We start from the raw sequence: 25,973 nt of genomic DNA, 5'->3' as shown, positions 1-25,973 counted from the left end.
GGGTGATGATGGAAACGACCAGCGGGAGCGCACATTGCTGGTCGTTTCCGACATTTGCTAGCCCGATTAACGAGCGACTGAACGATAACGATATCTTTCAATCGGGTAGTGGATGTGCGCCTTAATGATGCCATTTGAATGTATATATCTCTGTTTTTTCTTTTATAGAACAGCTACATAATGGGGGTAAGGTGCAATCAGGAAGATAGCTAGACTCTTCAGGAAGATTGCTACTATTTCAAGGAGTCTCCCTGACAATCATGGAGAGTTGGCAAGTTTGGGTTACATGTACATCAATGTAGACAGTGAAAGACAGGAGCACTGACTATAAATTGGAGCTTATGGACTGGCAATGGTGAGACTGCAGTGTTAATAGCACAACAGGGTAGTAGGAATGACTGAACTGCAAATCAATTTTAAGTGACAGAGAATAAGGTCATAGAAAACATATACATTAATCCAAATCAATGCCTCTGTAATTTTATTCACCAGTTCTTCAGTGTCAGTAGATTTAATCCGAGTTAGTACAGGAACTGTAGAGAATTGGTATAGGCCACACCTTCATTAAAAATGTAAGTGTTACAATGTTACATGTTCTGTTACAAGACACCACTATGGTAAAGTACAGGATATATTTTTCAGGTTCTATGTATGTGATCAGACAGCCTAGCACCATGTGAAGTTCTGACTTTGGATCTGTTTGCGCTTTTGCACATTATGGGGGATATGTATCAAAGCTTGGAGAGAGATAAAGTACCAACCAATCAGCTTCTACACTATCACTTTTTGAAAAATGACAGGAGCTGGTTAGTTGGTACTTTAACTCACACCAAGCTTTGGTACATGTCCCCCTAAGTAACTAATTTTGTGATACAGGATCAATATTTTCTCTTATCCTTTATAATTTTGTCCATCCATAATCTCAGTCCTACATTTACATGGTTAATATACTAAGGGGCATATTCAATAACCCGCAAGCTTTTTGAAGTAAAATTTACTGCAGCCATCATCATCATATTTCCATTAATGTGGATATGCTTGCTCCCGATTCACATGCTATCCAATTGCAGAGAAAATATGGATGAGGTAATTTTTACTTCAAAAGCCTGCGTTAAAAATTAAAGAATTGAGATCTAAACCCCGGCTCTGACCAAGGTTGAAACCGGGGTTTTTTGTACTTACCCCATTCACATCTTGGTGAGGACCCGGGTTATTCCCGAGTCATCACCCTTCACAACGTATCTGGGTCTTTCATCTCTCAGTGGGTGCCTGGAGATGATGTCATCTTTAAGCGCCCACTGTATCCTCCAATCAAGTCCTTTTAGGCATGACTCGGGTCATACCCTTCAGACATGAGCTGGGGCACTGAACCGGGTTGCAAGTGTCGGGAAAAATCCTGGTTGGTTGCAGGGTCACAAACCCAGGATTGTCAACCTGGGTTATTCCTTTCAGACATAAGCAGGACCTGGATACACACACACACACACACACACACACGATTATTATTTTTTTTTGTTTGAAAGGGGTATTACTGTCTCAAAGAAAGCAAAACCAAAGTTTAACATAGCTAATTTTGTTTAATTGAATGAATGAAAAACAAAGAGTTGGGGTAATTTGATCCTACTTAAAACATTTTGTAAATTTTTTTTATAAAAAGCTAAATTTTATTAAATAACCTTCTGGAACTCTCACCACCATCTCAGAATTTCTAAGATGATTGTAAAAATGCAGACATGTATTTTAGAAGGCTCCCATACCCCCTTATTGTGAGAGTCATAGACAGACTATCTTTATTTAATAGGGAGGGAGGGGGTGACATCCCTCTATTTTCTATATTGTGGGGATGAGAAGGTGCTTCAAATTTTTTTTTTTTTTTTTTTACTATGAATCACAATTGCTTAACAGTACAAATACAGACAAGAGTAGTTAATATTTTATTACATTATATACACATTTAAGTCTAGTTGTATTTTCAAGCACATAAGTTAGAGCTACATGTTTGCATACATTAATCTTTTAGTGCTAAACAGCTATACTGAACAATATCATGCCCTATTTATTACATAATGTACAATAAATATGTCCAATTATGAATATGGTAAAAAATACTAGCTCATGCCATGTCAGTAGTGTTACTATACTTCTAATACTGAAGGCTGGAGTTATTTTGTGACTGGATCACAAAGGCAGTTTTATAAACTCAAAAGCAACATTTAAAATAATTAGCTTAATTGATGCAGTGCTATACATTGTAAACAAAATACATGATCAGTTTTTCTTGTGTAACAGTATAACATTTTAAAATTAAATAGCGTATTTGTCTCTAGTGCAGTTAAACTTTTCCACTTAACACTATGGCTTCCAAAGTATTTGTTAAACCAGGAGTATTCTCCAACAAACTACAATGGATGAGCTGCCTCTATTGAATTATACGAAATTCCTGCTCTTAGCCCAGTGGTTATTCTTGACCTCTACATACCGTACTGTGACTTTTGCATTCTGTCCTTTTCCATCATGTTTTTATATCACCTGCAGATTTATTTGCATTGCCCTGATAAAGCTGCTCTTTGCATAAAAAGATCTCCAGCGTGGAGTATCGCAGGGTAAAGGACATTAAACAACTTTGGATTATATATAAAGAAATTGCAGAAAATGATAGCATGAAGTTGTTAATATGATAAAATCAATCAAAGTTGGAAAACTGCGCAAGACACATCCATGTTAGCATAACCTACACATTAATTAAAGCAAAGGTGTTTTGGATGTAGCTTGCTTGTTACATCACTATACAGAGCAGCAGAGTTATTTACAGTAGATAAAAGGCCTGGCAATACTCGTAGGCTGTATATGTTCTTAGGCAATCTACTGCTGAATTATTTCCCTTTATTACCGTTAAATATAGTGTCTAATCAAAACATATTTATAAATAGCAGCAAGTTGAATAAAAATACCTTAATGTAGACCGGTGTGCAAACAGACAATTAAGTACTTTAAAGCTGCAATGCCAAAGATATTTATTTTAGACTACAACTTTTGGACCTTTATGACATGAATCTGATTTGTCGTGTTTCTATGCTATCCCCCTATAATTCAGTCTTCCCTTTGCTAAATAAATCAAAGGGATAGACTTATAAAGCAGCCACTACAAGGATAGAACCTGTGCTGTGAATGAGTATGCAGAAGAGATGGCCATCCAAAGCCTCTTTGCATGTCCTGTGACTGTGGTCACTTCACAAACAAAATCATTCATAGCACCTTGAAGAAAAATAAATAAGGAAAAAAAAAAACAGTACAATGTGTCTTCTGACAGTAAATTAGACTGATTTTAAACACCATGTTTTGTCATGGTATTGCAGCTTTAAAACCACTTATACTACTAATATTAGGACCTGTGTAATAAGTAGTGTCAGTATACAAAATACAAATTCCCTTTCATACCTAACTGAGCAGAGAATCAATAACTCAAACAAGATCTACAAACATGATTGCACTAAAGATTATTTTAAAGCAACAATATTCCACTGACTGTTTTACTTAACTAAACGGTTCATTGTTATATTGTGCATAAGGGCAAGAACTTTATGGTCAGAACATGATCGGTTGTATAGTCTTTAGTTTTTGTACATATTAAGTACTCATTAGGTCTCGTGAATGCTTTATAATCACCAATTTATAACTCAAAGACATCAATGCTGTACAAAAATGTACAGTTCAAATACAAACCAGTTACACTAGACTATAGCTGACAAGATTTGATAAGCTAAGAAAGAGACATTCCTTAAAATGCGCTCCTGTTTTTCCCTTTGTACCCATTGTTAGATTCCTTAGTAAAAATAAATAATTTAGTACGCTCCTTTGCAGGCTTGCTTGCATATAGCTAAACATTATAGAACACTGCTTCTTAATGGCTCCACAGGTGTCAGGTTGGCAAAGATGGCATTGCGGCTTTAGCTGGTCTGTAGATGTGGGTAGAATATGCCATTGAGAACTCCTTCAATCACCACATTTGCTGCACGGTCTGAATGGGGGAAAAGGAGGATGGTTAGTGAAGCTTATTTGTTGACTCAGGTGTCAAAGAATCACCAAATAGACACGTTAAAAAAATATATATTACTGCTAATGATTGGACCGGAGTATCTTCAATGTTTGTAATGTGCCACTTCTCTCTTTTACTTTATTCACAGCGACTGAAACATTATTAACATTTCCCTTTAATAAAATATCAATGAAACATCAAATGACCATAACAGATCATAAGAAGTTAGGACAATAAACCTTCTGTGAGAGAACCGGTGCTGCGGAAATAAGAGGAAGCCCATTGGGAAATGCGTTATAGAACGACGTTTGGTTTTTTTTTCATAGTTGTGGGATTATTTTAACTTTTTGAACACTAGGGTTTCATTTCTGATGAATTCTGAAAAACACTATAAACATTTTTGCCTAACTAAATCAGTTCAATCTGATGCAATACAGCAAAGTAAATAGAGTTATGGGCCATAATCCTGCCCAGGATGATAATGCTGTTAGCAGATAATAATAGTAGACCAGATTTTATTATTTTTTTTCTTACCAGAAATCATCATAGGACCATTAACGCTTTTCTGTAACTGCTTCTAGTCTTCTAAATCACTTTTAGAGTTAGCTTATCTACCATTTAAAGGTAACCAAAATTGCGGCACCCCAAGGGTAAGGATAAGTTATCAAAGTAACAGAGACTAAGGCCTGAACCAGAGGTGGGTGCTATGCCGTTGTTTGCGCAGTTGTCTGACGTTTGTTGTACTACACACGCTTCGGAAGTGCACTGTGCATGGGTCCCGATGATTACCGCCGGGGGACAGTGAGGACTTGGACGCAGAGAAGTGGCATTTGAAAGGGCGTTTCTGGGTGGTAATGTGGGGGCTAATCAGAGGCGGGCAGCGACTACATCCTTTTACGCAGTTGCACTTGCACCAGCAGTCATGTTCCGACGGATATTCTCTGCAACCATATGTAAAGCAGCGGATTAGAGATGCAGCCAGTGGGCGTCTCTGTATGAATTCCATCGGCTGCGGCTTTAGCATAGCTGTGTGTAAAAAGAGGCACCAGGATTAGTGTGCACCTCTGAATCAGGCCCTAAGTCATGGCAAATATGTAATCCGAAGTCTTCCATCATTGCACTGAGTGACTGCAGTGCATTAACTTATCCAAATTTGCTTAAAGTACTGTATATGGTGAAATACACTTCTGAAGATTCACATTTATTTATTACCATTTATTTATATAGCACACACGTTCCGCAGCGCTTTACAGAGAATATCCTAATTCTCCTAGATCTCTCTGCTGCTTTTGACACTGTTGACCATTCTCTTCTCATACAAACACTACAATCCCTAGGTCTTAAGGATAAAGCTCTTTCTTAGTTCTCTTCCTATCTGATCGCTCTTTTACTGTTCGTTTTTCTGATTCTGCCTCCTCTTCGCTACCTCCATCAGTTGGAGAACCGCAAGGCTTTGTCTTAGGTCCTCTGCTATTCTCAATCTATACCACCTCTCTTGGCAAACTAATCCGCTCTTTTGGATTTCAGTACCATCTGTATGCGGGTGATACTCAAATCTACCTATCCTCCCTAGATTTATCACCATCTGTATTGGTCCGTGTCACTGAAAGTCTTTCTGCCATTTCATCTTGGATGTCATCTCGCTACCTGAAACTTAATATTTCTAAAACAGAATTAATTATATTTCCACCGGCCAATAACGGTTACCAACCTGATTTCTCCATCACTGTTGATAACTCGACAATCCACCCTGCCCCACAAGCTCGCTGCCTAGGTGTCATACTTGACTCTGAACTGTCGTTTGTATCCCACATTCAATCTTCTCAAAATCATGTTACATACATCTAAAAAACATATCCAAAATTCGACCATATCTCACACAAGACATTGCAAAAACTCTAATCCATACACTATTTTCCTGCATTGACTATTGCAATAGTCTCCTTACTGGTCTTCCCAAAAACAGGCTATCACCATTACAATCCATTATGAATGCAGCTGCGAGGCTTATATACCTTGCCAAACATTCATCGTCTGCTGTCCCGTTCTGTCAGTTCCTCTATTGGTTGCCGGTTTTCTACCGTATTCAATATAAAATACTTTTACTTACACAGAAGGCTTTTAACCAAACCACACCAACATACATCTCTTCATTCATCTCAAAATATCTCCCAATCCAAACTCTCCGCTCAGCACAAGATCTGCGCCTCTCATCCCCACGCATTACTTGCTCCCATTCAGTTACAGGACTTTTTTCAGGCTGCAACCACTCTATGGAATGCCTTACTATGCACAATAAGACTTTCCTCTAGTCTCCAATCCTTCAAGCGTTCCCTGAAAACTGACCTCTTCAGGCAAGCTCATCAGATTCCAGAATTGCCCACATAACCTTCATAGCTTCCATGTCAAATTACATCCCATTTCACAGTCCACGTCCACACATAACCTCACACATTGTCTTTCTTTCACATCCTCCTGATATTTGGCTGACATTCATGTGTGACTGGATCATGCAGCCCACCAAGAAACTCTGCATTCTGGCTGGACCAAAATGCAATATATTGCACCTATCCTTGTGTATCAATGCCTATTGCCCTATAGATTGTAAGCTTACGAGCAGGGCCTTCCTACCTATATATTTGTCTGTTATTACCCAGTTTTGTTCTATTAATGTTTCCAATTGTAAAGCGCAACGGAATATGCTACGCTATATAATAAACTGTTAATAAATAAATAAAATATCTGGTCATTCACATTCAGGGCCTGATTCAGACCCTGACACAAACCCGCAAACTCACGCTATGGTCGACAGTCCCCCGTCTACGCATGCGTCAATGTGCGCATGCGCGAGGCACTCACTGTGCTTGGGAATTGTGCATTCGTAGTACACAGACTGGATGCTACTTTGAGTGACAGATAGCGCCATTTGTGGGTGGTAACAGGGGAAGGTGCTTGTGAACGGGGGAGTGGTGCTGCGAATGCAGGCGTGTCTGGGCATCAAAACTGCGTTTTATGAGTGTGCATAATTAGCATGGAAGCGTCATTGTACACGTCACCTGGTTGTATTTCAGCCTGCAGTGATCACAGTGCTTGCGGTTGGGTAGGGTCGTGCTCAAGGGCTGCAAGCAGCTCCGATGGCTCTCGATGTTACTGATTAATCATACACTTCCTGGAAATGACGTGTGCTAAGAAAGAAAAGTGGGCGTCTTTAGACTGGCATGCGCTCGCTCTGCCGTCGCTCTCTAAGACATAGAGGGTGTCCTTAAGTTTTGCCGTGCGATCACTGAATTTGCATACACTGCCCCTGATGGCGACGAAAGTGCGCTGCTTTGCGTCCGGGTCTGAATTGCCCCCTCAGTCCCTGCTCCAGCAGCGCTTACAATATGTTTTACCTACCACATGTAAACACACGGGTTAATCTTTATTGGGTAACACAGTTAAGGCCTTGGTGGGAATTGACCCCAAGACCTCAGTGCTATGAGGCAGTAATGCTAACCAATTACGCCAACCGTGCTGCCCCACAGTTCAAAGTATCATAAATGAAATCACTTTAATATACCACTCTATCCATTTCTCCAAATATAAGCAGTATCCAGTTACATGTTCCTTGCACAGGTGGATGTTTTCACTATATAAATGTGTTCATTTGCCAATTACTTCTGATATATTTTGAACAGATTTACCACTTTTGTACGAACTGAACTTCCCACAATCTAAGAAGTTCTTCCCACATGTCCTATAGTAGCCAGAAAGTCAAAAACAACAGTCCAAATTTGTCATATAAAAGTAATTTTGCATTTTACCATTTAGCAGTTATATAGCATAAGCTCTAGCCATATGCTCATTTGGATTGAAAATGTTGAATTGAACATTTTTGGAAGGAGAATATAAGGCGGATGAATCTGCCACTAGTTTGTGGGATTTGTTGCTTAATCTTATGGTAACCATAGGGCTCAGCGGAGGAACCACAAAATGACTGTTCATTAGGGAGAAATGATTAAAATATAAAATAATTAAATGTTCAAAAGTAAATACATTGCAATTTAAGTTCAGAAAATAGTTTTGATTGCATTTGATACTTTGATCCTAATATAATAAATATGGAAAATAAGACATAGCTCATAACTCATATTATAGCTATATTATTTTCCTTTAACAGTTGTGATCCAGTACATTGCTGCATATTAAACATTTTAACAAAATAAACCATATACGTATGTATATGTAATAACAATATGAAATGTAATGTATAAACCTATTTTGTATTCTGCAGTTACAATACATTATAGCATGTGACATAAGGCGTTTAGTTATAATAACAATGTGGCATAGAGGTGTTCGTTCAGATCAGTAAACAGCAGTTAACAGATGACAGGTTTGATTACCGCTGGCTTTAGGCAAGACGTATGGATCCCTTAGGAACAGCAGTACAGGCTGGTGGGACAGTTTGCTGGAAAGGTCAAAAACACAAACGTCAGCATCATAAATGGTAAACAGAAAATACAACAAACTACTTTCAATAAGGTGATAAGTGTAGACGATAGTGCAGTGACATTCACATCTCACTTGGATAGTTATCAAATAAGAAAATAAACTGCAGCAATCTTGATGTGCAAACACAAAAAATTGGTTATTTCTATTTTCCTTATTTCTGCATAGAACTGTATATTGGTCATAAACAAACAGGGCAACTGTCCCCAATCTAAAAACACTTTATTTTTTTCACACACTCTTATGGTTTCTCTAATCCCATTGTTATTTCTTATTAAACCACTTTACCACCTATCCTTTGTCTGCCCAACTACACTCAGTCATCTTCCTTCAATCTACCATGCTCTTCCAATGTCTATGCCATATAAGTAACTACTCTAGCCAACCATCTCTTATACACGCCTTTACAGCATAGTTCACCAGTACTGCGACCTGAGCATGTACTGCTACAAAAAGTACGGGTTTTAGCAGCTAGCAGAATAGCGTCAGTCCCTGTCCTTGACCTCAGGTTTTACATAACTCTCACATCTGCCAGCTCTCATGCTGCTCTCAGGTTCTGTCAATGAAGCTGATTGAATGGCTTCTGCCACTTGCCCACTCAACTGTGTCCCAATGTAACAATAGAATGTTTTTGCTTTCAGTGGTTAGCCTGATGGAAGAATTACACGTAGAGGAGGACAGGAGAGGTTTATTTAAGATTTATTTTTTTTTAACTGGAATTCACATTTAAAAATATAGAGCTAAACCAAGTTCCCACTACCATTGTGTTTGAGGTCCTCCCAAACCATGACGTCACAATTGTTATTCAGTGTCTGAAGTGTTTAAATTGGTCAACATGTGCCTGTTTGTGATAGCATAGCTGCCTACTATATTGCAGTACAGTGGAAGGTAACAAACCAATAATGCTGTGCTAGGAATGCTGAAGAAATTACTAAACTGTAAAATTATAGACTCTCATTTGATAGTAAAATTATCAGAATCTTACCTAGTTTCTTCTGATTCAATTTCCTCAATGGAGCTGAAAGAGATGATACGTGAGTGATACACCATATGACAACATCTGGAGCACTTTAAAGCTCCCATAAGGTCAAAATCATTAGATTCCCCATTTTTTTATTATAAAGCTCCAAGTGTTTTTTTCTTGGATATACTCTGAGTGGTATCCAATTAGCCCCGAACATTGTTCAGGCGCTAATTGATCCCCGCGATCGGCGGAAAACGGGAATTTTTAGCTGATTATCCCCGATTTTTTTTTTTTCACCCTATCCTATTATTTTGGTCAAAATAATAGGACAGTTCTCCCGAAAACACATAGGTGCCGCGACAAGCTGGCGGACCTGTGTGTTTTCGACTTTTTTCAGGTGAAAAAACGGCAATTATAGTGGATTCTTTTCCAGGACACATCTACAACAAAGTATCAGAAGACAGTCTATCAGCGATCTGAATTGTACACTATAGTTCATCAAACTGAATTACACAGCTGTACTGCACCAAACACCGCCACTCCCACTGCACCTGTGTTGCCTCATATATTGCTCCTCAGGCCCATCTCCCTAATTTCTCAGCATCTCTGCCAGATGGGCTTTTTCTTTCTTCCTTTACACTGACCTTCCACCTTTATACTAGGGGACAAGTTCACTGGCACTGCTGCTTCTAAACTCCCCATGCTTATTTCCGGGTGTGGTCTCAAAGTGGACATTCAGAACGTTGACATGGTCTAAATGTAGACACTAAATGTTGACAGTCGGCATGTTCATAGTGTTTTTAGCATATTTGAAGCTTAACCCACTATAGTCGGTCAACAATCTGAATGTCAACATAATGACTACATACTCCTTGTTCCTCCTTTCTCTCCCAGTATATCATTTCCCACACATCATGATGGACACTCCCTGAACCTTGTTTTTCCCATCTCTACACCATCTCCAGCTCCTCAAATGCCATCTTACTATTCTCTGACCACAAGCTGTTTTGCTTCTACCTCACCTTGCCTCCTGCAGCCCAACCTGCACCCAAATTTGTGCATACGGAGCGACACCTAAAACGGCCTTGACCCAATTCTTTTCTTAGCCTCACTTGAACCAATTCATCCTATTTTTACCTTGGGCTGCTCTTTTATTGCAGTTTCATTCTGTAACACTACACTTGCCACAGCCCTAGACAAGGCAGCTCCTGCCGATACACGCCATCTCCCACAACCCAAACCACAACCTGGTACTCCAAACAGTCCCAACCACCTGCATAATTATTCCTTACCAATGAGCACCAATGAGAAAATGCAGAATTCCTGCATTACAAATGTATTCGGTCTTCTAAGCATTCCGCCCTCTTGTAAGCAAACCTACTTTAGATCTAATATGTAGCCAGTCAACAGTCACCTAATTTCTCTGTCCGATCCCACCACCTACACTTTCTTCCCTCACTGCGCATACCTACGTGAAAGCAAAAATTAAACCATCCAACTGCTGATATGCCTTTTCTTAAGTAGGAGGCATCGAGTAGTGTAGGGGGTATACATGCCCACTTGGCACTGATGACACACTTACAGCTTCTCTGCTTCTCACAGTAGGTTCTTTATCATTTTCAGCTCTAAATAGCCCTTAATCCAGCCCTATAAATATTCTACCCACATGCACGTCATTGTTTCTTTAAAGGTACTATAAACATTGATTCGGATATGATTTACTGTCTACCATCAAGTCCCAAGGGAACACAATTAGATAGCAATAGTCAATGAAATACTGGACAATGAATGTTTTGTTTACACTATTCACAACCATATGATAAAATATGAAAACAATTTTTTTTAACTATACGTTTTCAATAGGCTATATATTCTCATACTTGCCTACTTTTGAAAAAGCATTTCAGGGAGATTGTGAAAGCACCACCTATGAGCGCGGTGGTAAAGTGGACACTGCTACATCTGAGAGGCGTGCCATAAAATTGACTTACATCCACATGTAAATGAGCCCCAAAGCAGTTAGTAAGATCTACTTGTTGATAAAAACACACTGATACTGTTCATGCATGTAGCCATAGGGATCATTGTGCCTTATAGCCAATGAAGGGAAATTACACTATTGATCCCGTTTGAATGTATATATCTCTGTTTTTTATCTAGAACAGCTTCATAATGGGGGTAGGTGAAATCAGGGATATTGCTAGACTCCTCAGGGAGATTGCTATTATTTCAGGGAGTCTCTCTGACAATCAGGGAGAGTTGGCAAGTAATGATGTATATACAGGGTAAATCAGCCTAATACTGATGGATTAATTTGATTATTTATATATATATATATATATATATATATATATATATATATATATATACACACACACACACAAATATATATATATATATTTTTATATGTGATGGAATATATGTACAAGCCAAATATGTGCAGGAGGTATGAGACAGGATGAGATTTTGGTATAATTTAAGGGAAAAAACGGTAATATTTATAAAAACTGGCAATAACATTTTCTTATTTTTAAATAGAAAATCAGTGTTTTATTTTTAAAACAAAAACAGATTACAGAAAGGGATTTTTTTTTTTACAGTGGAGAACATATAATATAACTAATAAAGCCTACCAAAACAAACAAATAAAAAATGTGGAGGAAGTTTGATAAAAGAAAAAAGACAAATCTATAGTGACCTTCCATGGCCCCATTTGCCATGGAAGGTCAGTATAGTATTGGTCTTCCCACTCCATACACCTTTTTCACTTGGTTTTTTTTCTAACCAATCAGATGAATTTGAATTAAGGACCCCACCCCTTCTTACTTCGGACATGGAATTTTTGACCCATAATTAACACAGATAAATCTGGTGAATGGCACAAGTAAGGTCAGTATGTGGGTATGTTTATTAGTATTTCATAGCCTTCTTTCACAGTTAGAGCAGTAACATTTTTTTCTTGCTAGTTGAATATTAAAATATTTATCTAGTTAAAATCAGTTGGTGAATAAAACTGAATAAAGTAAACTAAATCCATGTATCATCTTGCACTATTGCAAACTAATATATTTTATCAATAAAGAAAATGTAATATCTTACCCACAGCTCTCAGCCTTGGGCAGTGATGGCAAATGGCGAACATTTAGAAAATCAAGAAATATTTTTGGGAGTTCTTCATTTTCATATATTACTGTCTGAAATAAACAACAAAATATTTTAACAATCATTTTGTCTATATTATGGTTCAAATATCTAAAAAAATGAAATATAAGAATGAAATATTTCATTTATGTAAAATGTAATGATCATTTTATCATAATTATCATTTCTTAAAAAAAACATTAAACTTCATTTAAATAATCATTTAAATAGTGTTCGGACAATTTTAAATACTCAATTTTAGTGATTTTGGCATCACAGTAAAGATTCTCTCATGTTTCTATTTAAGTGAAAGCAAAAATAAAACAAAATTTTCCATTTCAATAGTTGAGGCTGTTTCATTACTCAGCCTTGAAGGAATCCAATCCATCATTGCTCCGAGAAAGAGGAATTCTCCTGTGGATTCAGAGACTTACTCTGGTTTTATTAATGCAAGATTTAGGAAATGTTAACAATGTGAGTTGTTTGTTTAGTTTGACAGATCAGTCTACGATGCACTGCTCACATCTATAGTATATTTGATAATGACAAAGGACAGGCCACCAATCTCATTGTTATGTTGTTCAGAACTAAGCCCTGATATTTCTCTAAATTAACATGAAGGCATTTTGTGTGATACTGTGTGATATTATAAAGGTGGCTATAACTTACAGACAGAAAAAAAGCACACTAGGAGGAGAGAGGTGGGAAAGGAGGAGACCAGTAAGGAGAAGGTTGCAGTAGTCAAGACGAGAAAGGATTAGTGAGTGGACAACAGTTTTAGTGGCATCCTGAAAGAGGGAAGGTCCAATGCGAGCGATGTTACGGAGCTGGAACCGACAGGATAGGGCAAGATATTGAATGTGAGGGGCAAAGGAGAGGGTGGAGTCAAGGATGACACCCAGGCAGTGGAGTTAGGGTAACGGGGGAGATAGTGGTGTTGCTGACAGTGAGAGACAGATTGGGAGGGGAAGAAACTCTAGACAATGAATTTGGTTTTGGCCATGTTGAGTTTGAAAACACCCAGGGGGACACCCAGGGGGAGATGGCGGAGAGGCAACTGGACATCTGAGAGGGAGAGGTCAGGAAAGGAGAGGTAGAGCTGGGCATCATTGGGGTAGAAGTGATATTGGAGGCCAAAGGAGCTGATTGTATACCTCTTCCCTAGGTGAACTAAAATGAAAAGCAAAGGGCCAAGGACACACCCCTGTAGGACGCCTACAAGAAAGTTGGATAGGGGGGAGGTGGAACCGGAGACTGAAAGAAAAGGAGCAGATGGCGAGTTAGAAGATGAGCCGGGAGTGGATTGTGTCAGAGAGGCCAATGGTCTGAAGAGTGTGCAGAAGGAGACCACAGAGAGGTCCAGGAGGATGAGAAGGGAGAAATGGCCCCTGGATTTGGTTGCAAGAAAATCATTGATGACTTTGGTAGGGTAGTTTCGACGGGGTGGTGGGGGCAGAAGATAGATTAGAGAGGATCAAGAATAGAGATGCCATAGATGTAGCAGGTGAGACGGTTGAAAAGAAATAGGTCGATTGCACCAGAAATTATTTCTAGTTGTTATCTATTACAGTTTATCCCCTAAAATTTCTGATATAGGGTAAATATTACCTCTGAGATAAAAGGGGTTACCCACATATGACAATTTAGAATAAAGAGAAAAAAAGTCTGTATTCGGTGCACTAACATACCACTAAAAAATAATTTTTATTATGTATGTAACAATATTGAGATTATTTGATCCTATAATTTAGAAACAACCAGCAAAATATTGGTTAAAAAGAGAATAATGTGCATGAGAAAAAGAAAATAGTGAATAAAATTGATACCAACTGTGTGTCTTTAATGTCAATGTGATATTAGACATTTTGCACTAAAGTAGCTCCAATTGTTACAATTCAAGTGCTGGTGTGATAGTCCAAGTGTAGTGTTGAGCTAATTAGCCAGTGAATCTCTTTGGACTTTCTATTACACGTCAGTAATAATTCCAGAAATATAGTGTTATTATAGAGATCCTAATAATTTAGATTTTAGATAAAAAGATTCTGTTACTGCAAGACTAGAGACTTTCCCTCAACTGAGAGATTTGTAGAGAATCATGTCTAAAGGGGCATATCGACTAGGCGACCTGAAAGACAGAACATCTAGCGTTCAGACCTTCAGGTTGCCGAGGTGCAGTGCCCACACTGAACGTCATTCAGTGAAGGAGCCCGACCTCCTATCTCTGAATATGCCGAACCTGACAAGCGTCGTCAGGTTGATGGGCATGTTCAGCAGACAGTCGGGGCGGCAAGGACCCAGCGTGCACGTGCATCGCTGGTCCTTGCCGGCTATCCATTACCAGACTTTGTGAACAATGTGACCAAATCCTCCTGGTTTTGGTAGGATTGTTCACAAAGTCGGGTAATGGATAGGCCCCTTAAAATGGTGAATATATATTACTGATCTCTTAACAATATATCTGATACATTGGGGCATTACCTCTATTCATGTGTCTATAGGCAATGTTGTAACAGTTATGTGGAATATGACAGCTCAACAATATGAATAATTACTGTATGAGTACTTTTAAATTGTAATCTTTATTTTTATATTTACTGTATATAATTAATGTTTTTCCCTTTCTTAAAAAGACACTGGATATATTTCTTACTGTCTCTGGAAGTTATGATGATTATTCCCATTATGTAAATATTGTGTTCATGTAATTACAGCGTAAGATATATAAGCTGTTATATTTTTAAACTAGGGCTAATATAATACTAGTTCTTTAATATACGCAATATATTTTGCTGTCATGTACTTACATATACTAATTGTACCAGTTCCCTATACTGATGTTGGTACTAATAGTATTCATTGTTATTGATTTTTCATCAAGCATAAGCATATCATGGTGAGTAGCTAAGATATATATTAGTGGATCTATGCCTGATTCAGCGATGCCGGACACCAAACTCTAAGATGTATTATGCAAGATTTCAATGTCTTTCAGAATTAGAACATAAAAAAAAAAAGCATAGTCATTACTCATTCATGATTTATATGAGAATTTGTCACATGCTGAGACACCGTCCGTTGTACAGGGCCTATTGCAGCACTGCCAGGCAGCATGATCTTTATGTTATACTGAGCAGGAATTGATCTCTCAAAGTTGGAGCATTAACAAGAACTGGAGCAATAGCAAAAACATGGTAATAAATAGGTAATTCACACTTTATATAAGAGACACTGACACATAGTAAAATACAGATACGCATTTTGCTGTAGCTTTAGCCAGGCTAACCAGAGTCTAGGAGCCCAGGGCTATCTGAGCATGTGACCAAACTTTGCCACGGCATCACTGAGAAGTGGTATTCTATCCGTAAGTGCCAGATCATCCGAAAGGAGTCATCACAACCAAGTGGGATTGCGGTTCTATTGTGTCTCCATCAGAAGGGGTTGTGACGAGATATCATCATTCATCACACCCTTGTGAGTTTGCGACTCTCTATTGAATCTACAGAAAATGATTTAACTCCATTCCTCACATTAACCACTTGCTTGGCATGGTCGCATCAGATGCGACCACACCAGGCTGGGCTTTCCCTGATATGGTCGCATTTGATGCGACCAGAAAGAAGTGCCCACTAGGTGGCTACGGGAAACTGCTCTTCCCGCAGCCGCCTACATCAGAGTCCTGCTAGTCCCTCTGCACAGTGATCGGGCGCCCGGTGGCACGCCCTCCCGGTGCAGCTGCAGGCTCCAGTGTATCATGGTCACTGGGGCTAGCAGTGATCTGGCTGCCTGCATGAACTTCCTTTGTTGTAAGCAGTAGCTGCGGCTCCTGCTGTTCCCCCCTGGCAGCCGGTGCCGCATCTTCAACTCCCGGCGCGGGTCCATCCTCTTTTCTCATTGCAACAGTTGGTGCTGCATCCCCGGGCCGGCCCACCCTGCCCCCCTTCTCCAGGTGTGGCAACATTGCTGCTTTGTGACTGGTTTCAACTGCAACTCAAAACATGTTGGACAATGCTATGGAGGAGGGAAGCATCACTAAGGAAGAGGCGCAGTTTTTGTTTCCTTCACACCCCATTACACCTATTTTTTATCACCTCCCAAAAATATACAAGACACTCACAGCACCCCCTGGGAGATCTATTATTTCGGGTATAGGGTCACAAACCTCAAATTTGTCACACTTTGTGGATGTTCACTTACCGCATCACATGCTTCAATCATACATTAAAGACACAAGTCATATTTTACAAAGAATGTTAGATCTAGAATGGACACCAGGGTGGGGATTCCTTACCCTGGATGTCCAAGCTCTCTATACTCATATACCCCACAATAAAGGTGTGGAGGCAGTTAAATATTTGGAACAGGACAAAACCCTGAGCAGTGGACACTGTGAGCTTGTTCTTGATGCTATCAAGTTTATTTTGACAGATAACTATTTTTTGTTTGAATCCACTTTTTATTTGCAAGCACTTGGGACGGTCATGGGGACCAGGTTCGCGCCGAGTTTTGCGAATCTCTATATGGGTCGCTTCGAGGACGAGTTCCTCTGGGGTGACCCATATAGAGAGAACCTGGTCCTCTATGGCCGGTATATAGATGATTTATGTATAATTTGGGATGGGGGCACTGATTTAGCAAAACAATTTGTAGATTATGTGAACACTAACACATTTAATTTGAAATTCATGCATGCTTTTGACTTAAAGTATACTAACTTCCTTGATGTTTCGTTCACCATAGGAGAGAATAATGTTGTGATGGCGTCCAATTTTGTTAAAACTGTAGGAGTGGGTAATTACTTTCATTTTACAAGTAACCATTATAAGCCATGGATATCCAATATACCTAAAAATCAAATGTTAAGATTAAGACGCAATTGTGAAGGAGAAGATGAGTTTCAGAGACAAATGGGAATGATGGTAAAAGATTTTGAGAGACGAGGTTATCCACAAAACCTTTTGGTTGAAGCTAAAACTTATGCACTCTCCCTTTCCAGACCCCAACTGCTGAGGGTACATGGTCCTAAACAGCAAAGTGCAAATGTTCAGAAAGAAGTAGAGAATGTGATTAAGAACAAATCATCATTAAGTGTAGGAAAGGAATTCATTCCATTCATTTCAAATTTCAATAGCAAATCTGATCAAATAAAAAAGATAATTCAATCTAACTACAATATCTTAAAACAAGATCCAATAGTAGTAGAATGTATGCAGGATAATCCCAATATTATATTAAAAAATAATCAGGATCTCAAAAACATTTTAGCTCCAAGTAAGCTAAAACATATAGTTGAAACAAAAGAAAAAATCTTGGCTTACTTCTAGACCTGTAGGATGCTTCAGGTGTAATAGAGGGGTGTGTTTCACATGTGGATATGTATCCAATAGATGTAACCAAATAATGTCTAGTTCTACAAAACAAATCCATTCTATTTCTCAATTTGTCAACTGTCAATCAGTGTATTGCATCTATGTTCTTGAATGTCCATGTACATTACAGTAAGTTGGAAGAACTACTAGAGCTGTCAAAACCAGATTTAGAGAACACAAACGCAATATAATCAACAAGTTGTATGGTCATAGTGTTTCCAGACACTTTGCTCTGGCACATGGAGGTAGCCCGGTAGGTCTCAAGCTAACTGTAGCAGAATACTTTGAAAGAACTAGAAGAGGGGGAGATAGGTTAAACAAGTTATGTTTAGGTGAGTCATCTTGGATCTTTAAGTTAGGCACACTTCATCCAAAGGGTCTGAATATAGCTCTGGATTATTCCTGTCTGGACTAAAACAAGTGAATTTATTGAGATATAGGAGGTTTTGGTATGATGAATCAATACAATGCCTCTTCTCTACGGATACATCATACAACACAAGAGGTTACAGGGTAGTAAGGGAGTAGGCTATTGCAAGTGGATGTCCGTCGCTGCGGTGTCCTTCCACCCACACAATCCCCAGTGATTATATCTATTAGGTAAAGTGGGTATATTCAGTTCACAATTAATAGGCTATTAGAGAACAATCTTAATTTTGATGTTCAATCAAGCTGTACATCAAATATAGATTCTACTTGAGTTGTTGACACTGGATTCAGTTAGTAGTGGTTAACATCATTGATGTATGCCTTCTGAATCTGTCACTATATTAACACAATTTTTGCACTAGCAATTAATTGGGAATTAGCAGGTATCTGTGTTTTTTTCATAGGCATAAAGGGTTACTGAATTAGGGTTTTGTATGTGGTTTTAGATGGTTCTATGATTTAAATGTATTCCAAATTATTATCAACCGTATAAATGGCTAGAGATTAGTAAACAAGTTTTGATTAGAATGGATTAATGGCCAAATTACCTATATGAAACAAAGATGAATAAAGAAAAATAATGAAACTATAATCATTGTGAGTGAATTTAGGTTGTTCTATTATAATTATTTTTTATTTTATTTTTGAATTATTTTTTATGCTCACATATATTTATATTAATGCATTTTTATTTATTATATTTGATATTGCATGTTACATAATTTACTTGATTATATGAATATTTATGTACTTACTATATGTAACTGCTTTTTGATATAAGAGTTATTGATTGACAGATGAGATATATGTAGTATATATCCAAATGATCAAGTAGTATACTGATATTTAAAGAAAACTTCTCTGAATCAGTTAGCAAGGGAACTGAATTAATTGAACAATTAAGCAAATTAAGCTGATGTTGCTCATAGCTAGTCAAGTTCCTATTTAAAGGAATGGATAGAGATGGAGTATCCCTATCTTGAAAATGCGAGGACTGAAACACGTCAAAGGGGTTTTATCTACAGTGACTAAGTGCTACTAATATCTGGAATTGACTTTTATTGCTACCAACCGCCAAATTTCACAATCTTGTGCAGAGAGGTGTTGGCTCACATAGGACCATATCCAATTAGCCACGTGCCTTGCTCACAGCCGCTACCCCGCCTTGCCATCACACAAGCCCAATCAGCTGATACTCAACCGCGAGAGCAAGCGGTATTACCTGCATCATCAGTGAGGACACGAGACCGCTGCGAGACCATGGTGCCGGTCAGTTTTTGCTACCCCCACCTTGCCATAACACAAGTTCAATCAGCTGATACTCTGGCCGTGAGAGCAAGCGGTATCACCCGCATCATCAGTGAGGACATGAGAGGCGCACCACAGATCCCAGCCAGAGACAGACTCACGTGTGTAGTTGGATATCTTACTGAAGGGGGATTGTCATTGTGCATTTCACTGTGGGAAAAGTCGTCTTGGTGGATCTATGGTAGCACATCTTTACAAGTTCCTATTTAAACACAAGAAGCTTTGGTGTATTGCAAGTACCAGCCTAGATGCTGCTTTTTAGATGAACTTATTGGATACTAAACACAGTTGATACATTGAGCGGTGAGCAATTGAATCTAACTGTATCCATTTACAGATACATACATTCCAGTTACAAAGCTGTCACAGTAATTGCAACAATTTTGTTGAATTTTATTCTCTATAGAGATATATCTATCAATATGTCAATTTTATTGTGTATAATAAATGTTTTGTGATTCAGAGAAGTTTGTCATGTGGATCAATTAAGCATTTTTACTATCTAGCAGCACCAGCACAACCTATATTTTCTTTTTTGTAGTTTTTGCTGTGTGTGTCAAACTAGCAACTGACATCAAGGTATGCAGCGCTGTTGTTAGTATAGGAGACTTATTGTTATTTTGAATTCACCATTATTATTATTTACAATATCACATCTCCAATTTTTGCTTCTTTGTAATAATACAATTGCGATTTAGGGAGCGCCGGGTAGGTACTGAGATCTTCAGTTTTTCTGTTAAGACGTGTGTGTGTGTGTGTGTATATATATATATATATATATATATATATATATATATATATATATATATGCGTTTATATGTATATATAAAAATGTGTAAGCAGGCAGCTTTGCAATTACATAATTGTAAATTTGCAAATGCAGCAGGAGGTGTATGACACCCCTTGCTGCATTGCGATCTCAGCACTGCAACCAAGGTCGCCGGCTGGGATCACCATCGCTACCATATGTGGCCAGCTAAGTAAACCTCAACTTACTCAGGCTGGCCGGCTTGCGAGGCCAGGAAACTGCGTTGGACGACAGTCCCTGGCTTTGCCACTCCCGTTTCCGGTAACGATGTCCGCCCCCCGTTTCCGGGAACGCTGTCCGCCTCCGCATCGCCCCTTAAAGGCCTCTGCCTGTCAATCAGGCAGAGGCGCAGAAGAGGCTGCGTGCGACTACGCAGGACCCATTCTGCACACACGTAGATTCCCGATAATCAGGAATCTGCGTTCAGCATTGCATTTGTGTGTAATGCTGAATCAGTCCCTCGATACGGTGTCTCCGATTAGGGATGGTATACTATACAGTATACTGGGGATGGCCTTCGACCATCAATGGTTTGCAAACCATCGATACTCTATGACAAGAGGTTTTGCCATCACTGACAGTCAGCGTTGCTGCACCAATGATGGTAGATCCCAACCGATGTTAAGGAAACATCAGCAGCTGCGGCCTCAATTGATGGTTTCTATCGATGGTCGAACCCATTGGCTATCGATGGTACAACCGTCAATGGCCATCACTACAGTATACCATAATAATTGCTATTTTGATGGTATACGGTGTATGAAAAATATATATATTTTTTTTTTATAAAACAGTGTTGGAAAAGTTTTAAAAAGATGTTCTTGACCTAATTCAATCATATTAAATCGTCAGTTAAGTGGTTAAAAGAGATGTATATATAAAGTTTCAGCGCATCATACTCTCATGAGAATAAAGCGTATTCCGAGTATAGAGTCTGTGGATGATGCTTATATTCTCTGATAGAGTGATCGATTAATTCACCATTGCTGCTTGTATTGAATATTTACCAAGAATTCATCTGTCCAATTAATAGTATCCATGTATCATATTAAGTTAAAGTACAAAAATATATGAAAAAAAAAATTAAACTCATTAATTAAATTTAGTCCAATCATAGTGTGAAGGTATTAGGATCTAGATAAAAATACAATGCTATATATTAAAATTAAAAACACTGAATAGTAATTCAGATGGCATTAAGTTATCACGAAAATATATGAATAGTATTTATGTATAATATATGTTTTGGACAGTTTAAGACAAGCCGCTCAAGTATTTTGCAGGCAAATGGGAGAAGAGAAATAGGGTGGTAATTAGAAAGCGAGGATGGGTCAAGGTTGGGTTTATTATATGTTGTTTTACTATTTTTCTCATGCACAACTAAACTTGTAATTAGAAGATATTTGCTGTGTGTTAAAATGCACATAAAACATGATCTTTTGATGAGACCATCTGTTAATGACTCCTCCAACTGTGTAGGCTCCTCCCAGGCTCCAACATTGGCATCTGGAATCGCTTCTCCAAGGCTCCTACCACTTCTCTATCTCCTCATACAACTTGGATGCAGGAGACTGCAAGGGAGGACATTCCGGTTGAACAGAGAAAATTGTGTAGTGCTTAGTGGCGCTCAAAAATACAAGAACTCAATCTACCAAAAATAATTAATTTTAATATTTAATAATTGAAGTGTAATGAAAAGATATATATGAACATATATTCCAAAATTCATTTATAATGTAAATAACTCCCGGGAGTACATATGTTAAAACAATACACATAAAAACGATTGATCTTCCACAGTTATGTTGACAGTAATACCATCTCAATATAGTGATACTCTGTAAGAGAGTTTAAATAGGACAAGTAGCAAATAACCTGTGATCAATAAAACATGTAACTAAAGAGCTAATAGGACAAATAGGACAAAGTAGCAAATAACCTGTGATCAATAAAACATGTAACTAAAGAGCCAGCCAGTTCTTAATGCTCCATAATCACCGGAATCATTGGAATATCTCAAAGTGCACGTGTTGCTGTCTTCTAATTGAAGTGCCGGATAATGGTAGTAAACCCACAGTGGGCTAAGGCTGCTCCAATGGCTCACGCTGTCAATGTACCGTACTGGGAGAATGGAGAGCGGAGGGAGCAGCACAGAGTACACAGATATATCCCGCTCCAATGGTTACCCGTGATGGCAGGCAGCAGACACGCTGTATTAGTTCCGGCGGCAGATGGAGGCTCCAGCAGTGAGCACACTGTAAGCGAGAGTCTCACCTGCGGGCGGCCGATCACACAGCAGCTGATGAATCCCAGGTACACCTGCTTCTTGAGAAAGCCGTACCATATGGAGAAACGCGTTGAAGCTTCAGATGCTGGTTTCTACTGCACTGTGCAAGTGTTCCCCCTTTTGCCATCTGGATTGAAGTCCCACCTGGGATTCATCAGAGTGGACTTGTTGCCTTCCTGGAAGTTGGGTCGGCTTGAATTGTCTGCTCGCTGCTGCCGTAAAGCCGGAACATTGCATCTTCTTCCCGGCCACCAGCTGCTGTGTGATCGGCCGCCCGCAATTGAGACTCTCACTTACAGTGTGCTCACTGATGGAGCCTTCATCTGCCGTCGGCACTAATACAGCGGGTCTGCTGCCTGCCATCACGGGTAATCATTGGACCGGGATATATCTGTTTACTGGGTGCTGCTCCCTCTGCTCTCCATTCTCCCAGAACGGTACATTGGCGGCGTGAGCCATTGGAGCAGCCTTAGCCCACTGTGGGTTTACTACCATTATCCGGCACTTTAGGACAATCATCAATGGGGATAAAAAATATTTATCTCTCTCAATTGTGAGTACATTTTTTCAACAACTTATTTCAAGTTTAAAGAGTCCAGAGATCAATAAGAAGACAGCAACACGTGCACTTTGGGATATTACAATGATTTTGGTGATTATGGAACATTAAGAACTGGCTAGCTCTTTAGTTACATGGTTTATTGATCACAGGTTATTTGCTACTTTGTCCTATTTAAACTCTCTTACAGAGTATCACTATATTGAGATGGTATCACTGTCAATATAACTGTGGAAGATCAATCGTTTTTATGTGTATTGTTTTAACATATGTACTCCCGGGAGTTATTTACATTATAGATGAATTTTGGAATATATGTTCATATATATCTTTTCATAACACTTCAATTATTAAATATTAAAATTAACTATTTTTGGTAGATTGAGTTCTTGTATTTTTGAGCGCCACTAAGCACTACACAATTTTCTCTGTTCATTTTCTTGTGTGTGGAGATTGGCATTCTCCACGTGTTTTGTGCTGGTGGCTGCTGTATTTACTTGAATCAGCTATTACAGGTTTCTCATTCAGCGCAAGACTTTTTGTTGTGCAAGGACATTCCGGTTCACTGGAAGGGTGACTTGGGAAACCAGTAGCCCACGGAGGGCTCCAGAGCCTCCTAGACCAGGAAAGAGGAACAGATATGTCCTCATACATCTAGCCTCAATATGCTGCCACACAGTGCGACTTGCCTGTGCAACTCTGCTAGCATCAGGCGTCTTTGCAATGTGATACGACTACGAATCAAGAGCGGACTGTTGATTAAGTTGATATGCAACACTTGTATATCTCAGGTGTGATTTTGGCCTATTCTTCCACAGAGTCTTCAAATCTTGAAGGTTTTGTGGGCCTCTTCTATGAAGTCTGATCTTTAGTTCTTTCCATAGATTTTCAATTGGATTCAAGTCAGGTGATTGGCTGGGCCATTCTAGCAGCTTTATGTTCTTTCTTTGAAACCAATTGAGACTGCCCTCGGCTGTGTGTTTGGGATCACTGTCTTGCTGAAATGTCCATCCTCGTTTCATCTTCAGCATCCTGATAGATGGCAGCAGATTTTTATCAAGAATGTCTTGGTACATTTTTCCATTCATCCTTCCTTCAATAATAAATAGTATCCCAGTACCGTATGCTGAAAAACAGCCCAACACTATGATGTGCCCACCTCCAAACTTCACTGTTTGTTTGGTGTTTTTGGGGTGATGTGCAGTACCATTTCTCCTCCAAACATGGTGCGTATTATGGCATCCAAAGGAGTTAAATTTTGATCTCATCTGACCAGTCTATATCTTCCCAGTATTTCACAGGCTTATCCAAATGTTGTGCAGCAAACTTTAAACTAGCTTCAAAATGCTTTTTCTTCAGCAAAGGAGTCTTGCGTAATGAGCATGCATACAGGCCATGGCGGTTGAGTGCATTACATATTGTTTTCTTTGAAACAATTGTACCTGCTAATTCCAGGTCTTTCTGAAGCTCTCCACAAGTGGTCCTTGGGTCTTGGACAACTCTTCTGATAATTCTTTTTACTCCTCTGTCAGAAATCTTGCGATGAGCACCTGGTCGTGGCCGGTTTATGGTGAAATTATGTTCTTTCTACTTCCGGATTATGGCCCCAACAGTTTAGAAATCCTTATGTAACCAATGCCATCAGTATGTTTTGCAACAACAAGGTTGCGAAGGTCTTGAGAGAGCTCTTTGCTTTTACCCATCATGAGATGTTTCTTGTGTGACACCTTGGTAATGAGACACCTTTTTATAGGCCATAAGTTGGGACTGAACCAGCTTATAGTAATTTGCACTGACAAGGGGCAGGACTGCTTTCTAATTACTGATAGATTGCAGCTGGTGTCTTGGCTTTCCATGCCTTTTTGCACCTCCCTTTATTCATGTGTTCAATTCTTTTTCCCTGTGTCATTTCACATTACTACACATAACTTAATTTATGGACATCTATGGTTTGATTTTTTTGCATGTGTGGAATGCATGGGTTGTTGTTGACATTTGGTGAAACATTCATTACAATAGCCCCATTATAAATATACATTTACTGAGAAAATGTTGATGTGTTCAATACCTGCTGTATATTATATATATAAATTTATTAGTTGAGTTACCCAGCATTGCCCGGATTTAAATCTTCAAGTTATTATGTTATCAATGAGTTGGATGTAACTGTCAACCTTAGCAGCTCTTCCACCACACTCATGAGGAAAGTTCTTCCCGGCGCACTCCGCCGTGAGGTCCAATCAGGACCCCAACCACTCCATTAGGTATCCCAGACCAATTGCCACTGCTCAATGAAGTTTTCATCCAAATCCATCCAGTGAAAGGCCCAAAACAAACTCCCCGAGTCAAAGTTCTGCCCAGCGTACACCAACGGGAGTTCCAACCAGGACCCTAGCACCCTTCAAACCTGGGCAAAATTCAACTGGACCACCTCGCATTGGTTTCATCCCAATTGGTGCAGGGGTGTCCGAATAAATAGCCGGACAGACCAATGAATTTTATATATAAGATATTCTATATGTGTGGGTATGTCTATGATGTGCTAGCACGGAGCGCCATTGACATATCTGCTCCAGTTTCAGAC

General features: G+C 39.0%; 1 protein-coding gene across 1 annotated transcript in view; it reads right to left on the bottom strand.

Moving 5' to 3' along the window:
- Positions 1–1,530: 1,530 nt before the first annotated feature.
- Positions 1,531–25,973, bottom strand: part of SNX24 (sorting nexin 24) — a 170,397-nt gene continuing 145,954 nt past the window's right edge. The window contains exons 4-7 of the mRNA XM_088475090.1: positions 12,591–12,685; positions 9,513–9,545; positions 8,422–8,486; positions 1,531–4,018 (exon numbers count right to left, since the gene is read on the bottom strand). Of these exons, the coding sequence (XP_088331216.1) occupies positions 3,948–4,018; positions 8,422–8,486; positions 9,513–9,545; positions 12,591–12,685 (264 nt within the window). The 3' untranslated portion in view covers positions 1,531–3,947. The remainder of the gene's footprint in view (positions 4,019–8,421; positions 8,487–9,512; positions 9,546–12,590; positions 12,686–25,973) is intronic.

The sequence above is a fragment of the Taudactylus pleione genome, unplaced genomic scaffold (assembly GCF_031769625.1).
Source record: "Taudactylus pleione unplaced genomic scaffold, aTauple2 ptg000162l, whole genome shotgun sequence".
In the NCBI taxonomy this organism is placed as follows: Eukaryota; Metazoa; Chordata; class Amphibia; order Anura; family Myobatrachidae; genus Taudactylus; species Taudactylus pleione.
This window is presented reverse-complemented; position numbering and strand designations above follow the sequence as displayed.